The sequence below is a fragment of the Priapulus caudatus genome, unplaced genomic scaffold (genome assembly GCF_000485595.1).
Source record: "Priapulus caudatus unplaced genomic scaffold, Priapulus_caudatus-5.0.1 Scaffold91, whole genome shotgun sequence".
In the NCBI taxonomy this organism is placed as follows: domain Eukaryota; kingdom Metazoa; phylum Priapulida; class Priapulimorpha; order Priapulimorphida; family Priapulidae; genus Priapulus; species Priapulus caudatus.
The window spans coordinates 512,695-531,331 of NW_014577152.1; the positions used below are offsets into that span (position 1 = coordinate 512,695).

At 44.6% G+C, this 18,637-nt stretch overlaps 1 protein-coding gene across 1 annotated transcript in view; it reads right to left on the reverse strand.

The window, feature by feature from the left end:
• The window catches only part of LOC106804875 (serine/arginine repetitive matrix protein 1-like), a 70,492-nt gene that overhangs the window by 12,786 nt on the left and 39,069 nt on the right, over nt 1–18,637 (reverse strand). Inside the window, exons 4-5 of the mRNA XM_014806244.1 lie at nt 12,758–12,935; nt 11,590–12,266 (exon numbers count right to left, since the gene is read on the reverse strand). Coding sequence (XP_014661730.1) covers nt 11,590–12,266; nt 12,758–12,935 — 855 coding nt within the window. The remainder of the gene's footprint in view (nt 1–11,589; nt 12,267–12,757; nt 12,936–18,637) is intronic.

The window sequence follows — 18,637 nt, forward strand, 5'->3', positions numbered from 1 at the left end:
AACCTATAGAGTACTACCTATAAAACATCGTAGAACCTAAGATACTCACCGATAGAACATCATAGAACCTATTAAGAATCACTACCTATAGAACATAGTCAGAAAACCTAATAGCGTACTACCATAGAAACATCGTTAGAACCTATAGAACATACGTTAAAACGCTATAGATACCTACCTATTAAAGACATCGTAAGAATCCTAATAGATATCTACGATTAGAACATCATAGAAACCTATAGATAACTACCGGATAGGAACAATACAACCATAGGACTACGCTATTAGAAATCGTTACAACCGTATAGACACATCTAGAACTCGTAGAAAGTACCTGAACTCAGTAGAACCTATAAAACATGTAGAACGCTATAGATACTACCTATAGACAATCGTAGAACCTATAGGTACTACCTATAGAACATCGTAGAACCTATAAATTATACCATATAAGAACCATCGCTAGAACCTATAGATACTACCTATAGAACTCTCGTAAGAACCTATAAATAACTACCTAATAGAAACCTCCGTGAACCTATAGATACTACCTATATGAACCTCGTAGAACCTATAGATACTACCGTAGACCCCCGTAGCTGGCGCCTCAGCCTCATGTAAATCTACAGCAACTCTTCCTGGCAGCAGAACAACCCGACGACAACAGCAGGCTTCTGTCAACGCACCCGCGCCGTATTTCACAAACCGAACGCCGTGTTAAGCGGTCATGCAACGTCGTGGTAACGTCCACGTACCGCCTTGGTCTCCACGCTATATATAATCCAACGTATCTCACAGAATTAGAACTAGAACTTCGCACCGCGGTCAGAACTTGCTGACTGAAGCAGCTCGCTGGCCATCGCCTGTGATCAAAACGCCGTTCTATAGGACTGACACGAAGAATTATGATATCGCGAGAATATCCAAGGCGGCGCTCCCCCCTCACCACACGAGACGATGCCCACTCTACGATAAATATCGCCGATCATTTTCCTCTCTGATTTATGGCGGCAACGCGCTGACGGTGCCGAACAAGAGGACACGCATCGGCGGTAAGCCGACGTGGCCCAAATCAACACCACGTCAACATCCATCCAGCCCTTCCTCGCACACTTATCCGGTCACTGCAAAGAGCGAACCGCGTGAGCAGGACAACACGACGCGCGCGACAAATCACTCGCTGCACACTTTTGCCAAAATCGCTGTTTACCCTTAGCCCTTAGCTGTGGCCTAGCGCCTTGCTCCATCAAACTTGCCAGGCGCAACGGTGAATCGAACAGAGCTTCTCTGGCCAAAGGCTCTCAACACTAAGCAAACCTTCAACCGCACAACCCTTTTGCAAAAAAGTGAGACACCACCGAAATTTCTATTCTACCGATACCAAAAAACACGATACTCGAAAGCCGGCACACATGAAGAAGCGCAGATATGATGCAGCGCCACGGTGCTTGCGTCACACAAGCTTTTTAAGATGAGGTGCTGGTGAAGACCTTCGATCATACCTCCTTCACAAAGTCGAGGCCAGCGTCACAACACCACACACACACACACCACACAAACGCAGGTAAAAAACGCAACGCACGGCACAGCACCCGCAAGCGCGCGCGCGCAACCACACACACGACAACGAAAACATACGCGCACGTCATCCGCTGCAAACCCAACACGACTGAACTCGACTGCGCACAAATGGGCTGTACGGTCTGCCTAACCAGTCGCAGAAAGCCCGAAAACGTAACATGCATGCCCTAAGCATCAATTCAGTCAAACAGCCAGAAGGCAGTAAGCAGCAGCGAGCAGCAGCAGCAGTGAGCAGCAGAACAGCAGCAGCAGTAGCACGCATGCAGCCAGCAGTAACAGCAGCAGCAGAGCAGTAGACATCATATCATCGATAGCAGCATGCAGCGGGGGCAGCACAGCAGCAGCAGCAGCAGCCAGCAGTTAGCAGTAGCAGCAGTAGTAGTAATAGAGTAGTAGTAAGTAGTAAGGTAGCTAGTAGTAGTGTAGTGTGAGTAGTGTAGCAATAGCAGCAGTAGCGCAGCAGCAGCAGCAGCAAGAAGCAGCAGAGCAGCAGATAGCGGTAGGCAGTAGTAGATAGCAGGCAGCAAGCAAGCAATAGTGCGTATAGTAGCTAAGCAGTAGCCAGTAGCAGTAAGCAGTAAGCAGTAGCCAGTAGCAGTATGCAGTAAGCAGTAGGCAAGTAGCAGTGAAGCAGTAGCAGTAGCACCCGTAGCAGTAGAATAGCAGTAGTAGTAGTAGCGAGTAGCAGTAGTAGTAGTAGTAGTGAGTATAGTAGTAGTAGTAGTAGTAGTAGTATAAGTTATAGTAGTAGTAGATAGTAAGCAATAGGCAAAGCACAAGTAGCAGCGAGCAGCCACAGCAGGCAAGCCAGCAGCAGCAGCAAGCATGGCAGCAGCAGCAGCAGCAGCAGCAAAATATGCGGTAGCAAGTAGCAGTAGCAGTAGTAGTAGTAGAACAAAGCACAGCAATAGTGGTAGTAGTAGCCAACAGTACCAGTAGGCAGTAGCAGTAGCAGGCAGTAGCAGTAAGCAGTAGCAGTACAGCTAAGCCAGTAGCAGTAGTGCAGTATAGCAGTAGCAGATAAGCAGTAGACAGTGAGCATGTAGCAAGTAGCATTAGCAGGTAGCAGTAAGCAGTCAGTCAGAGCCAGATAGCATAGCAGTCAGTCAGTAGACAGTTAGAGTAGCGCATAGCAGTAGCTAGATAGTAGTAGTAGTAGTACGTAAGAGTAGTTCAGTAGTAGCTAGTAGTAGTAGTAGTTAGTAGTAGTATAGTATAGTAGTAGAACAGTACGCAATAGTGTAAGTATCAATACAGTAGCACAATAGTGGTATTCAGTAAGTACAAACAGTAAGCAGCAAATAGTTGGTAGTAGTAGCAACAGTAGCAGCAACACAACTAGCAGCAGAAACAGTAGTAATAGCAACAGCAACAGCAAACTAGTAGCAGTGCAGAAGCAGTAGCAAGAGTAGGCAACAGTGTTGAATTAACAATCATCATCCAACACTGGTACAAACACGTAACAGCATTGTGCTTTAATTGACCGCTGGGCAGCGATGCTGTTGCATTCTCGTGTTGAGCAAACACGCCTGACATCCGCTACCTGTTAGTGGCCATCAAAGCGACTGCATACACAATCGACTACGCAGCAGAAACAAAACACACACACATCACCACACAACACACACAAGAAACCAACGAACCATACACACACACACAACACACAACACACATCACACACACACACACACACACCAACACAGCGAAACACCACAACACACGCGCGCGCGCGCGCAACGGACACACACAACACATGTACGCAACGCACCACGCACGCACGCAAAAAAAAAAACCGCCAGCCAGCGCACGCCACGCACGCACGCACGCACGAGCACGCACGCACGCACGCCCGGCAACGCACGCACGCTCGCACGCCTCTGCACGAGCGGGCACGCACGCACACACACGCACACACACGCACGCACACACACGTACACGTACGCACACAGGCATACACGCACGCGCACAAACGCATACATGGAAAAAATATCATCCGTAACATCGGATTATAACACTCGTAGCGATGCAAGCAAAAGCTGACCCGCACTAAACTGTCAAAATAACACACTCTCAAACGGAAATTCGCAACAACTCCAAAGATCATCCCTAGCACCCGTGTGGTTGCTAGAGCAACAACGCTGGCGCTTTTTTTTAACAACTTTAGCTTCGGGTATTAACCTGAAGTATACGTGTACCGACGCAGGCTGCGTTTTACATACCTCACACGCATATATATAATTAGTCATCAGTGAATTAGTATGAATACTATGATGAACTATGAACTATGAACTATGAACTATGAATGATGAACTATATGAATTAATCATCAGTTGATAATATATTTAGCGTACTTAGTTCCAAATAGGTCTGCCAAGTTTAGGCTGGTCATGATCTAGTAATTATAAGTAACTCAAATGATAGCAACGCGTTATGAATTGTGTCATTCGTTGTGGCTCACTGTGTACTTAGAGTAGATGTGTAGATGTGTATATATGTTAGAGTATAGAGTGCACGACCATACATAGATGGCTATTCTCAAAATGGAAAAAACAACAACGATAGAATGCAAATAATACGCCACGGCGTGTGAGACTATTAGCGCCAATTATTAACATTTACATGGTTTCGTTTTTACACGTGCTCTTTGTTCCGAAATAAATCTCATAAGCTTCCACATCCTTTCCCAGCGTAGCTCGTGTGACAACTTCAGGATTAGCGTCACATTTTAAAACCTTTCGTATTTTTTATCACATACAACAATGTCCCATTTTACTTCAATTTTTTTCAAATAGTAATCACGGTCTGACACCAATTACAGTGCACGAGGCTGCTCGTTTTTAGCTACTGCTTTTATATAAATAAGCATTCGATGTTCAAGATTTCGAGTATTCGATATTTTAGTATAGTCTTTTTACCGAGCACATGTCCAAACGTTAATTCTGCTAGCAAAGCCACAAACAGTCACCAGAACTGTATAGACTAAAGAAAAATAATGACAAAATCTCTTCATGACGCAGCGCGACCAACAATAATATTACGATAACAGTCCAAACTCCTGCTTTGCTTAAATCAAACACTACGAGACAGGCGGTAGTGGTGAGTCGAGTTCACGTCTGAAGTAAGCACGTGGAAAGCCGGCAAATCACACGTCGCACGTATACACACATCACAGAAGAACTTCTTGGAAATTGACACATCTTCGCGTAAACTTCACATCAGTCGTACTGCGCTCCTTCTCACGCGTGCGAACTAGTGAAATCCGGTAACAGACTGAATGACTGCAATCATATGCCAAGCACTGCACACCTTTGCCTTTACATCGCCGCAGCAGCGCAGATGCGCAAGTAAATGGTCCATCAAACACGTGGGTCAGAGGGGCACCTGGCATGACACAATACCGCCGTTGCTTCCACGCTTCCCTGCGCGCACGAATCAAATGACACGAGAGCCAAATTCAACCAAACAAACACAATCCCCGCCGATAAGGTTCACAATTCGGCCGCTTCATCCCCGGCAAATATGTGGCCGCCATGGGTAAAGAAAGAATCCAATGAAGCAACACACCTTTGTCCCAGAATCTACGCTTTGGAGAAAATGCGTACAACTGAATTGCATAAACGCGATACAGTTCAGACGGATGAGAGTGAGATATGTAACCATTCATGCAAGAGCTTGTAACCATGGCGAGACTGGCATCAGGGCCAAACTCCACAGTGGTCCCCCAAATACAGTAATGAAGTGGGACGCAACGAACCACGCCTAATACTCTAAACCTATTCGGATTAAATACGCTCCCTGATATCAACAAGAAACTATGAATCACGTCCGAAAAGGAAGTGCTTCTAACTGAGTCCATTGGGCCATGTCATGCATCACAACTATAACATCAAGTGATTGCTTCGCGTGAGCGCTGCGTTCGAACACATTCTATGTGTTTTATGTTGTGCCCTTTATCGCAAGTATAAAGCGCATGCGTTCCTGAGTTATTGCTACTTCTTGTCTGAGGATATCACGATTCGTGGATAAGGCTGACAACACCGACGCCAGCACAGTCTTTATTATAATATGTTTTAACGAAATAAAAACGATGATAAAAATTCTGAGTATATTACGCGTGCCGGCTCTAGATGCATGTAATAATCGAAAAAGTTTTATCACGTAGCGGATATCTGGTCATAAACTGATTACAATAAGTGACATAAGAGCCGTGACCACAAGCGGATAACAGTGGCGACCTGGGGCCCGTTAGAGCAGAAATCCTCGGTTCATATTCGTCCGAGAAGTTTGCATACATCCGCAGTAAAATCACGGGAGCATAGAACGAGTGCTACCTCCTGATTGCTACCGCCACGTATCAATTTCCCCAGCGCGCTAAAGACTGCGAATTTAAACCACTAAATTGATAAAATAACACAATGCGATACGTCAATGCCAATTTACACGAGAAACCGTATGGAAAGGGTCAATAAAAAAAGGGTGGATGACACCGGCACTTTTGGCGATATAACCTCGGCTACGCTAAACCACTGACAGATGACGACTGCCGGAGATTTTGTTCCTGCGTGCACATCATCCGATAATCATGGCAGCAGTATGCGAGACATGCTAGCGCATGAGAAGGGTTGCCACGGCCGGGCGAGCTTCACAACACCTCCATGCAGCACATGCGGCACATGCAGTATCCAGCATGCACGCACAACTCGTTCTTGACTCGCCAACACTGCCGCACACTCGTCGGCACGTTGATCGCTATTCGCTAACTCCTCCTCATCACTTCCACGAGCACGAATAAAGCCCACAATAGAACCACGATAGATCCACGATGGAACCACGATAGATCCACGATATAACCACGATAGATCCACGATAGAACCACGATAGAACCACGATAGATCCACGATAGATCCACGATAGAACCACGATAGAACCACGATAGATCCACGATAGATCCACGATAGAACCACGATAGATCCACGGTAGAACACATGACGTAGCGCGAGAACGCATTCTTAGCAGACGAGACGTACGCAAAATGGCGCGCGCGCGCTCTTGGAGTTTTGTGTTCCATGCAGCACCGTCGTACGGCTACTTGTGAATGCCACGCGAGAGTATTGACAACGTCGGTCGACGTCCGCCAGGCAAACAGTTGCCACGCGTGTACGTTCGCTGTCCCCTTAATCTGTCCACGGCCACTGTGAGGGGGATATACAGCCTCCCTATAATCCGACTGCTATGAGGAACTGGCAATGAATGCCCAGCGTATGTCTACGGAACAATCGTGACTTTGATTCTTGGCCTTTCGATGTGTAGCGGAGTATCCGTTGTTTCCGACTGCGGGCCCTTTTCGCCTGTTCGGACAATCGGGGGTCTGTTGTTGGTCAGTTCTTCTGCATAAAGGGCCGCTGGACGTCAGAGTTTCATTATTACGCTTGCTCTGCGCAGCCGCAACTAGAAGGTCTATAGTAGCTGTCGCGTTTAATGAAAATATACACGATTTTCCGTATTCGGTTTCGTATTCGGGTTTACGAAGTTGAAACCTGTATTTAAATGCCAAAGTCACGGCAGATGACTCCGTAAAGGCAGTTCAACAGAAGTGTATGATTGTACAATTTGCAATGTCTACTGTGTTATCACAAGAACGCAAATATTGCAAAATTTGTTAGAGGTTGGGAGAACACACAGCGGGCCCAACTTAGCGTAACGCAAGTACTAATTATTTATTTTTGCTAGATACGTTTGGAAATAGTTAGAAGGGCTCTTCAGTGAAGAATAAAGGTCTTGCAATGCATATAACGAATGAATAGCAGTTCGTCTTTCACTCGGTATATATACAGTTTCAAAAGCATACGCTAATCATCAGGGATCTTGAAACTATCAATTGACGAGCACCGGGCAGATCTAGCGAGGTGAATGACACATACATGAGGTAGCCATGAATAAGAAGCATAGGAAACTGAGTTGAGAAGAGGAATGGACACGGTGGGGCGATGAAAAAAGATGGGGCAATAGCAATTGGAGGGTTGAAAGCGAGAAAATATAGGGGAGAAACGATATGCTACAGAACGTAGAGAAGCGGAGAGAATAGCAGCGCATGAAAAAGAGAGACAGAAAGAGAGAGAGAGACAGAGAGAGCGAGAGGCAGAGAGAGGGAGAGAGAGAGAGAGAGAGAGAGAAAAAGAGAGGGAGAGAGAGAGAGAGAGAGAAAGAGAGAGAGAGAGAGGGGGAGGGAGAGATGTAGAACGGACATCTCACGTGTGCTTGTGGTACAGTAATTCAGGCACTCGGTTCGGGTTTCTCCGCTTAGTGAGTGAAACCAGCGAGCTTATATATATGCTTAAAGTATATCATTACCCTAAAAATAATACGTCATTTCTTCCGTTACACTTCAACCATGGTGATCGCTATATACATAAAGTCAAGAGCTAATAAACATAGCAGTGTACAACGGAAAAACGGGAAAATAGTGCTATTTCACGAAACACATTATTCTACGTTGCTGCGAGTCATAATAATTTCATGGTATTGCATTAAGCAGAATTCTTGCTCTCTAAATACAAGACCAACCGCTTTGTCAATTACGATACTCCTAGGAGGAGATATCGGCTTCCTAAACCTCCTCCCACATGCCAAACGCCGCCGCTCGAATACACTTCTGTCCCCATCCTTCACGCGGCTAAGCGTTGCTTCGTGAGAGTTCGGTTTTTCCGCCATAATTTTATGAATGATTTTCGGGTGCAGGTGCAGGGTGGAGGTTGACTTTCGGGAGCATGGCCTATGCCCTTATTTCCATTATCTTTCCGTATGCACGCGCTAATGCCCGTCATGATGGAGCCGGCAATGTTTTTTTAATAAGTCTCATACACGCAAGCAGTAAGAGTACCAAAATTTGGGCATGTGACATCAATTATCAGCGCTCCAAGCGGTGACGGAAACGATAGCCGCAATGCTTAGACGCGTGAAGGATGGGACAGAAGTGGATTCGAGGCGGCGTTTGCATGGGGAGGGGAGGTTAGGACCGATATCTCCGGCCTAGGAGTATCGTATTGCAAGCGGTTGTCTTGTTTTAGAGAGCAAAGAAATTCTGCTTAATGCAATACCATGAAATTATTATAGACTCGCAGGGCAAAGTAGAATAATGTTGTCGTGAAATAGCGCTATTTCCCGTTTTTTCCGTTGTACACTCTATTATATTAGCTCTTGATAAAGTCATATCCCTTACTTGTAATTACAGTAACATGTGATCTTTAAATTACCACCGAATGATAAAGGATATCTTTAGTCCGTGCTAATATGCTATTTAACTAACAGCATTTCAAAAGGAATGAGTTGACAAAGAAAAAACATTGCTGCTGATCCTGAAATGGCTGGTGGCGGTAACCGGCGACGGAAAATCATTGATGGCTCGCTGGCATGGCAGCGATTTAAGTAGATGATTACTGTCTAATGCCGGAATTATGATAATTAATACGCCTTATTATTATACGCTCAGGCACGCTAGACAGTTCCATGTGATTAGTTATTCGCCTTACGCAGCAGTTTTCAGCAGTGTCGGTATCCTGGTTTGCCGACCCCGACGATTTGCCTACCCTCAGTGATGAGAGACTGATGCCTCCACCCCCAGATACGTCTACACAAAAGATGCCTGGCGAAGTAACATTCGTGCAGCGCACAGTCGCAACACAACATGGCACGCATACACAATACGCTGCCATGCACGCATACATATATATCGCATCATTTCTTTCGCGCGAGCTCTTGTTTCTCTATATCTCTCTCCTCGTCTCACAGCCTTCGTTTCCTTCTTGAGTTCTCGGCTCTCTCTTATCTTCTGCTCTCTTCTCTCTCCCCTTCTCTCCAGTCTCTCTCTCTTTCTCTCTCTTTCCTCGCTCGCTACCTCTCTCTGTCTCTGTCTCGCTCGCGCGCATCTCTCGTATCAATTTTTAATTAGATTTTTTTGTATCAACTGCTTTTTCCGCTACGGAATGGAGCTAAACTTACGTCTTTACTTTTTTTCTAGACTTACTTTTACTTTTACTTACCTAAATAATTTTAACGGCGCTAGCGAGAGCAATTAGCGTCATCAGACTAATTATCACATCAGCGCCACGGGATCGCATAACCGTCGAGTGCGTAGACAAGATGATCATGTTCTTTTACGGAGGAACGAGGGAAACAATAGGTAAAGGTCGGCGGCGCATCAACGTGCATTGGCGTGTCTGCGGTGGGTTTTACTAGCGTGACATTTTATACGTGACCTTTCAGTCGATCGTCATTGTCCGTAGATAATTTTCTGACGAGCAAATGCAGCTGCCAATGCGCGCATGCGCTTCTTACACTGTACAGCTTCATCTGTTCTCCGCCCTTCCTGTCTTTTTTCTTTCTCTCCGTCTCTTCTGTCTGTCTCTCTCTATCTATCTATCTATCTATCTATCTATCTATCTATTATATATTTATATATCATCTATCTATCTATCTAATCTATGCTATCTATCTATCTATCTTCTATCTACCTATTATCTATCTAATCTATCTACTATCTATCCTATCTATCTATCTAACATTATCTATCTATCTATCTATCTATCTAGTCCTATCTATCAATATCTATCTATCTATCTATCTATCTGATCTATCTATCTACTATCTATCTATCTATCTATCACTATCTATATATCTAATCTATGCTATCTATCGATCTATCTACTATCTATCTATCTACTATTTATCTTTCTATCTACTATCTAAGCTATCTATGCTATCTATCTATCTATCTATCTCTCTATCTATCATAATATCTCCTCTATCTAATCTAATCTATCTATCGATATCTATCTACTATCTATCTATGTATCTACTATCTATCTATCTATGCTATCTATCTATCTTCATCTATCTATCATATCTAGCTTCTACTATCTATCTATCTATCTACTATCTACTCTATCTATCTATCTATTCTATCTATCTATCTATTATCTATCTATCTATCTATCCTATCATTTTATCTTTCTATCTATCTATCTTCATCTATCTATGTATCTATCTATCTATCTATCTATCTATCTCTATCTATCTACTATCTATCTATCTATCTATTCATCTATCTATCTGTCTCCTTCACTTCTTCTCATCGCTCTCGTCTCTTCTCTCTCTCGCTTTTGTGTTTCTCTCTCTCCTCTCTCTCTCTCTCTCTCTCTCTTCTCTCTCTTCCTCTCCTCTCTCTCTCTCTCGTCTCTCTCTCTCTCGCTCTCTCTCTCTCTCTCTCTCTCTCTAATCTCTCTCTCTCTCTCTCGTCTCCTCCTCTCTCTCTCTCTCCCTCTCTCTCTCTCTCTCTCCTCTCTCTCTGCTCTCTCTCTCTCTCTCTACATTTAATTCTTATCTTTCCCCATCTCCCCCTCTCTCTATCGCTCAAAGCAGCTTGTTGTGTGCATGTGAAGCCCGAAGTTTCAGGTGATCGCAGTCATTCACTTGTGCGCAAGCATGGTCAGGCTCCTGCTATTCCCTAGTCTCTGCATTAAACTAGCTGGTCCTAATGCTTGCTTGTTAGGTCAGTCTGTTCTCGTTATATTCTCGTAATAACTCTGCGTCAAAACTTAATCCAGAGTTAGTCGACGCCATCCAGCATTTGTTTGTGTGATAGTGTTTATTTTATTGTTTTTTATTCATTTTATTTATTTTATTTTATTCTTTTGTAATGGTAAACCCTTTGTAGAGGGTGCGCGCCGCTTTAGGATTAGGATTTAGACATTTAAATATGTAATATAGTAATAGCAGATGAGTTGCTTCTCCCGTGGCAGTCGTGTCTATCCGTATACGCAGCATTTTGCCACACCACGACAGTCGCATGTGTTACCATGACGTGTGATTCTGGGTATTTTATATGATTCCGGGTATTTGGGGATTCTGGGGGATTCCGGGTATTTGGGGATTCCGGGGGATTCCGGGTATTTGGGGATTCCGGGGGATTCCGGGGGATTCCGGGAATTCTGCGCATTTGGTACGACCTACCTTCGCTTCATCCGGAGGGCTAGGTAACCTTTCATCTGGACTCAGTCTAATCTCCTCCACCTCCACGTTTGGGGGAGGGGGGAGGCACGTCCCACTCGTTGACCTGTAGTGACCTCGCTCGAACCTCTTCGGAGACTGCTGCGCAGGAGGCGAGGCCCTCTCGTGCTGCCCTCTATCGACCTTCTCCGCTGCGTCGCACTCGTGCGTCGCCACGTCTATCCCGCTGTCCCCCGTCGACTGCCGCGCTCGTTGTTTCAAACTTCTGTCGACAGGTGGCACTGGCGAGTCGCTCAGGAGGCTCTCCCTGCTGCCACTGTGCGACGAGCCGGGACTCGTCGACGACTTCGAGTCTTGCGACGCGCGCGACGACGCGACGTCGGCGGCAAACTTGTGCAGGAAGGAGACGGTCGGCGGCGGCACGGGGATGGCTTCGGGGCGCGTGCGCGTGGCGTCGCCACGGTCGGCGCAGTCGGCGCGCGGCGGCAGCGCCGTCTCGTGGGTGCTGCTCGCGTACCCGCTCACCGTGCTACTCGATCTACTGCTCGAGCGAGACTGCGTGGGGACATCGAGCAAGTCCTCGTCCTTGCGAGGGTAGAGTTCTGATGATCCGGTGCTGGACGGTGCCTGACTGCTGCGAGCGCTACCACTGCTGCTGGTCGACCTCTTCGTGTCGTTACCTGGGTGAGAGAATCACCGTCAATGTACACACAGGTGGGCTTAGTTACAGGTGAAGCAGTTACAGGTGGGCTTAATTACAGGTGGGCTTTATTACAGGTGAGGCAGTTACAGGTGAGCTTTATTACAGGTGAGGCAGTTACAGGTGTGTATGTATACGGTAGCGACTGCGATTCGTTATTGCTAATGTTGGTTTAGATGCGCGAGTAGTTTTGCGATGGCCCACCAGATGGCAGCATAACCCCATTCTGGATGGAATGAACCGCACGCGGAAACGTTGCGAACGTATGTATGCACAAGCCGTTCATGCGCTGAGCAAATAGAACAAAAACATGTTACTATTTTTGCGACACAAAAAAGCAACGAAAATGGAAACATTTATACGGTAATCACTATCGTTACTTTACCAGTATATGTCAACAGTACCCCTCCAACCCCGTACGAGAAAAGTTTCTCCACGACATGAGTTATCCGGGTTCGTCAAAATGCTGACCTATTGTATGGATGTCAACCATAGTGGAGATGCTATCTCTGGTCTCCGAGTCATCGTCGTCGCTCTCTCTCCGGTTGTCAGTCCTCTTGTGAAACAGAGAAGCAAAGAAATTTGCGGCTTCGTCTGGTGTAGGTGGCGGAACCTTACTGCGAATCGAGTCGAGTGGAATGTCATCATCCTGCAGTAATAAAACAACAAAAACTGTAATTCATCATTCCCTGGCGAAATCAGAGCAACTCATTACGTATTATGTTGCCGTATCACCAGCCAGCGCTGTTTATTCCTTTTCGGCAATGTTTTGGACTGCGTCAGCACACATTCGTATGAAACCTATTATCCTATCGGCTGAATGATTATTTTAGTTTCGATTTAGTTATATAAATAACATTAACAGTGTAAAAATAGTTTGACTGAATGTACTTGCGTTGTTTTTCATTTCTCACTATCCATAGTAAGTGATTCATTTCGTGTAAAGTTACGTTTTAGGTTAAACTTAGAGCATAAAGTCCCAAATCATTAACTTTCTCGGGGCCGAAAACCATGTGGATGGCATTAAACAGGTCTGAGAAAAGTGGTGACTAAATTATTAACCAAATATGTACATTATGCCTCTCATGTACATTTCAAATATACAGCCCTGGTTTGCGCAAACTACTTTTCCATCTCGGTAAATAAACAAGAAAACTATGCAGAGCGCAGGATCTGCGTAGCGGGAAAACACAAAGATGTCTTTCAGCGCCAGAATGCAACGGTCTAACAAAAATTCACTTGAAAAATTACCACGGTGCGGTCTTTCACGCCCGAAGCTGCTCAGTAGCCACTTGTTAGCGAAATGCAAGAGATTCTTTGTCGAGGAAAAAATTCAACAGTATCATTGCCCGTGGGAGTCACAGTTACGATGGCAACAGTAAGACCACTGACCCCTCAGCATACACGCAGCTGTGCTATGAGCAAGCAGACCACTGACTCCTTAGCGATACCCACAGCTGGAGCATCGACATTTAAGACCACTGACCCCCTGAGAATACCCATAGTAAGGAGAATTAACAGTAAGGCAACTGACTCCTTCACGATACCTGCAGCTGTGTGTAGTAACAACCCTATTACCATTCTCTCCTGCTGTTTTAGTAATCTAAGACAACCGCTTGCAATGTAAGTGACCTCGGTCAACTGTCTCGTCTCACGCCAGTTACGATGCACAAGGTGGCTGGTATATTTCTTAAACACAGAGGGCTGCTTACTCCAGTGTTTCCTCAAAGAACGTGGAGCAAACGCGTCGATCTCTAAGCAACGAGACAGTATCTCTATCGTTTGCTACATTTAACGATAGGCGCCGCTTAGATTACAGTTGCTTTGTGTCTGTAGGGGAAGGGGGGGTTTCCACGCAGGAAACGCCTGCTAGTTCATGAAATTGTGCTCGGTAATGGTATGCGTGTGCACGCACGAGATCGCATAAAGGACGGATAAATAAAGCACATAGGAGTCCATAACAGAGGCAGCTGCGCGTATGTGTGACTCACATCGTTTGCAGTGCCTCTAATAATTCTTAATTCTAACGTTCAAAAATTAATTTATACATCCATTTTAAGTTTTCGCTGCGCGCTTTGCGCGCGAACAGATTATCTCAGTTTGCATTCAACGGTTGTAGCTTTCCGAGTGCCAAGGCTAAAGGAAAATCGTGTCAGTATCAAAATGTTAGCTTTAAGTATAAACTATTGCTTGCAATAGCAACTTTAATACACAGGAGTCACAGGAGTGGTAAGTCCGCAGTTGTGAGTTGTGACTGCACTCTTCAATCGCCAGCGCATAAAAACACAAAACAATACTTTTTCAACAGTCAATTTCATCTGGGGAATAAACGCATGAGGTGGAGGCGCCCCCCTCCCCATCCAAAAGGTGGGGGCAAAACGCATTCTCTCCCCCCCAAAAAAAGAAAGAAAGGAAGGAAGAAGAGGCGGAAAAAAATCATAAATAGGAGAAGAAAAATAAACAAGTGCCGCAGAGCGAAAGGGCTCATCTGGTGTCTGGTGTTCTGCTGATAAATACATTTGTGCATAGCAAGACGTCCTATACATACATTCATTTCTAACCCCAAAAAAACAACACTAGTCTAATAAAATTCCGATAGATGGCGGGCCGCTATTAAAGGCATCGTTGCATCCATAGAAATAGATAGATAGATAGATAATAAATAGATCCAAAGTTATCTATCTATTTCTATGGTTGCATCGGTCAGCCAAAGCATTGCAGCAATGGCAGCTGTCAGTGTGACGACGGATTGCAAAAAGCAGGAGCGAATAATTACCATAATATTATTACTATACATAACGTGCGTTTTATGGTGTCAGGTAATAAGGTAGCCTACATTAAACCCCTTGCGAAGCACATCTGGCTCGTTAAAAAATAGCTCAATGATTGATACAACCAGAGCAGCTCGTGCAAGATTACAATTTACAGCAATGTGATAGAAAATATCTATAAACTAATTTCAGTACAAGGTAGGCCAGTGATTAGTGGACCGAATAAGCTCAAGAACGTACACACTTGCGTCTATATTGGTGCCAAAATTTGATGAGAAAATTCAGTCTGGGAAATCCGCAGCCTCGCTCCTGGGTAATTATTTGAGTGCTAGTGACTGTATTCCAACTATTCATAATGTACACTACAGAATCTCATATATAAGTCATCTCATTATCTCCTAAGTAAGCGTTGTTCAAGTAAGAGTTATGTGTGGAATTTCACTGTAAAATGGGAGCTTTCCACAACCACAGGTACTCGCCAACGCAGTTGAGAAACAAATCGATGTTTAACCCTCCTCTTGCGGGTCAAAAGGTTATCAGACACTTACTCTTCGCATGTCAGCAGAAAGTACATTTCATGGTCCTTTCAATAAAGCCATAAAAATGCTAGGTCCCCGCTGAAACAAAAAAGTTTTTCAATCGCTCCGTCAGACCATGTCCTCAGAAAATGTATAAAATCTGCCCTGTGCCCCATTGACCTTTGACCTGTGACCTCCAACGAGAACGCATTCTTAGCAGACGAGACGTACGCAAAATGGCGCGCGCGCGCTCTTGGAGAGTTTTGTGTTCCATGCAGCACCGTCGTACGGCTACTTGTGAATGCCACGCGAGAGTATTGACAACGTCGGTCGACGTCCGCCATGCAAACAGTTGCCACGCGTGTACGTTCGCTGTCCCCTTAATCTGTCCACGGCCACTGTGAGGGGGGATATACAGCCTCCCTATAATCCGACTGCTATGAGGAACTGGCAATGAATGCCCAGCGTATGTCTACGGGACAATCGTGACTTTGATTCTTGGCCTTTCGATGTGTAGCGGAGTATCCGTTGTTTCCGACTGCGGGCCCTTTTCGCCTGTTCGGACAATCGGGGGTCTGTTGTTGGTCAGTCCTTCTGCATAAAGGGCCGCTGGACGTCAGAGTTTTATTATTACGCTTGCTCTGCGCAGCCGCAACTAGAAGGTCTATAGTAGCTGTCGCGTTTAATGAAAATATACACGATTTTCCGTATTCGGTTTCGTATTCGGGTTTACGAAGTTGAAACCTGTATTTAAATGCCAAAGTCACGGCAGATGACTCCGTAAAGGCAGTTCAACAGAAGTGTATGATTGTACAATTTGCAATGTCTACTGTGTTATCACAAGGTTGGGAGAACACACAGCGGGCCCAACTTAGCGTAACGCAAGTACTAATTATTTTTTTTTGCTAGATACGTTTGGAAATAGTTAGAAGGGCTCTTCAGTGAAGAATAAAGGTCTTGCAATGCATATAACGAATGAATAGCAGCTCGTCTTTCACTCAGTATATATACAGTTTCAAAAGCATACGCTAATCATCAGGGATCTTGAAACTATCAATTGACGAGCACCGGGCAGATCTAGCGAGGTGAATGACACATACATGAGGTAGCCATGAATAAGAAGCATAGGAAACTGAGTTGAGAAGAGGAATGGACACGGTGGGGCGATGAAAAAAGATGGGGCAATAGCAATTGGAGGGTTGAAAGCGAGAAAATATAGGGGAGAAACGATATGCTACAGAACGTAGAGAAGAGGAGAGAATAGCAGCGCATGAAAAAGAGAGACAGAAAGAGAGAGAGAGAGAGAAAGAAAGGCAGAGAAAGAGAGAGAGAGAGAGAAAAAAAAGAGAGGAAGAGAGAGAGAGAGAGAAAGAGAGAGAGAGAGAGAGGGGGGAGGGAGAGATGTAGAACGGACATCTCAACGGTGCTTTGGTTACAGTAATTCAGCACTCGGTTCGGGGGTTCTCGCTTAGTGAGTGAAACCAGCGAGCTATATATATGCTTACAAGTATACATTACCCTAACAATAATACGTCATTTCTTCCGTTACACTTCCAACCATGGTGATCGCTATATACATAAAGTCATATCCCTTACTTGTAATTACATAAATGTGATCTTTAAATTAGCCACCGGAATGATAAATGATATCTTTAGTCGGTGCTAATATGCTATTTTAACTAACAGCATTTCAAAGGAATGAGTTGACAAAAGAATAAACATTGCTGTAATCCTGGAATAGCTGGTGCGGTAAAACCCAGCGACGGAAAATCATATGGCTGCTGGCATGGCAGCGATTTAAGTAGATGATTACTTCTAATGCCGGATAATTATGATAATTTAATACGCCTATATTTATACGCTCAGACGCTAGACAGTAATTATGTGATTAGTTATTTCTGCCTTACGCGCAGTTTTAGCAGGCGTATCCTGGTTCACCACCCGACGATTACTCAGTGATGACCACCCAGATACGTCATTACACAAAAGAAATGCTGCGACAGTAACATTGCACGCACACACACATGCACGCATACACATACGTGCATGCACGCATACATATAATCCATCATTTCCGCGCGAGCTCTTTTTCTCTATATCTCTCTCTCGTTCACCCTTTCGTTCCTTCTTGAGTTCCTTCGGTCTCTCTTTATCTTTCTGCCTCGCTTTCTCTCTCCCCTTCTCTCCGTCTCTCTCTCTTTCTCTCTCTTTCTCGCTCGCTACCTCTCTCTGTCTCTGTCTCCCTCGCGCGCTCTCTCGTATCAATTTTTAATTAGATTTTTTTTCATCAACTGCTTTTCTCGGCTACGGATCAAGATGGTACTTTTACCGGTGCTAGCGAGAGCAATTAGCGTCATCGACTAATTATCACATCAGCGCCACGGGATCGCATAACCGTCGATGCGTAGACAAGATGATCATGTTCATTTACGGAGGAACGGAGGGAACAATAGGTAAAGGTCGGCGGCATCACGGTGCAATGCGTGTCTCGGTGGTTTTTACTAGCGTGACATTTTTAAGTTACTTTCAGTCGGATCGTCATTGTCGGATAATTTTCTGACGAGCAAATGCAGCTGCCAATGCCCGCAGCGCTTCTTACACTCTAGCACTTCATGCTGTTCTCGCCCTCTCTCTGTCTTTTTTTCTCTCTCTCTGTCTCTCTGTCTGTCTGTCTCTATCTATCTATGTATCTATGTATGTATCTATCTATCTATCTCTATAGATAGATAGATAGATAGATAGATAGATAGATAGATAGATAGATAGATAGATAGATAGATAGATAGATAGATAGATAGATATAGATAGATAGATAGATAGCTATCTATCTATCTATCTATCTATCTATCTATCTATCTATTTATTTATCTTTCTCTCTATCTATCTATATATCTATCTATCTATCTATCTATCTATCTATCTATCTATCTATCTATCTATCTATTTAATTATCTTTCTCTCTATCTATCTATATATCTATCTATCTATCTATCTATCTATCTATCTATCTATCTATCTATCTATCTATCTATCTATCTATCTATCTATCTATCTATCTATCT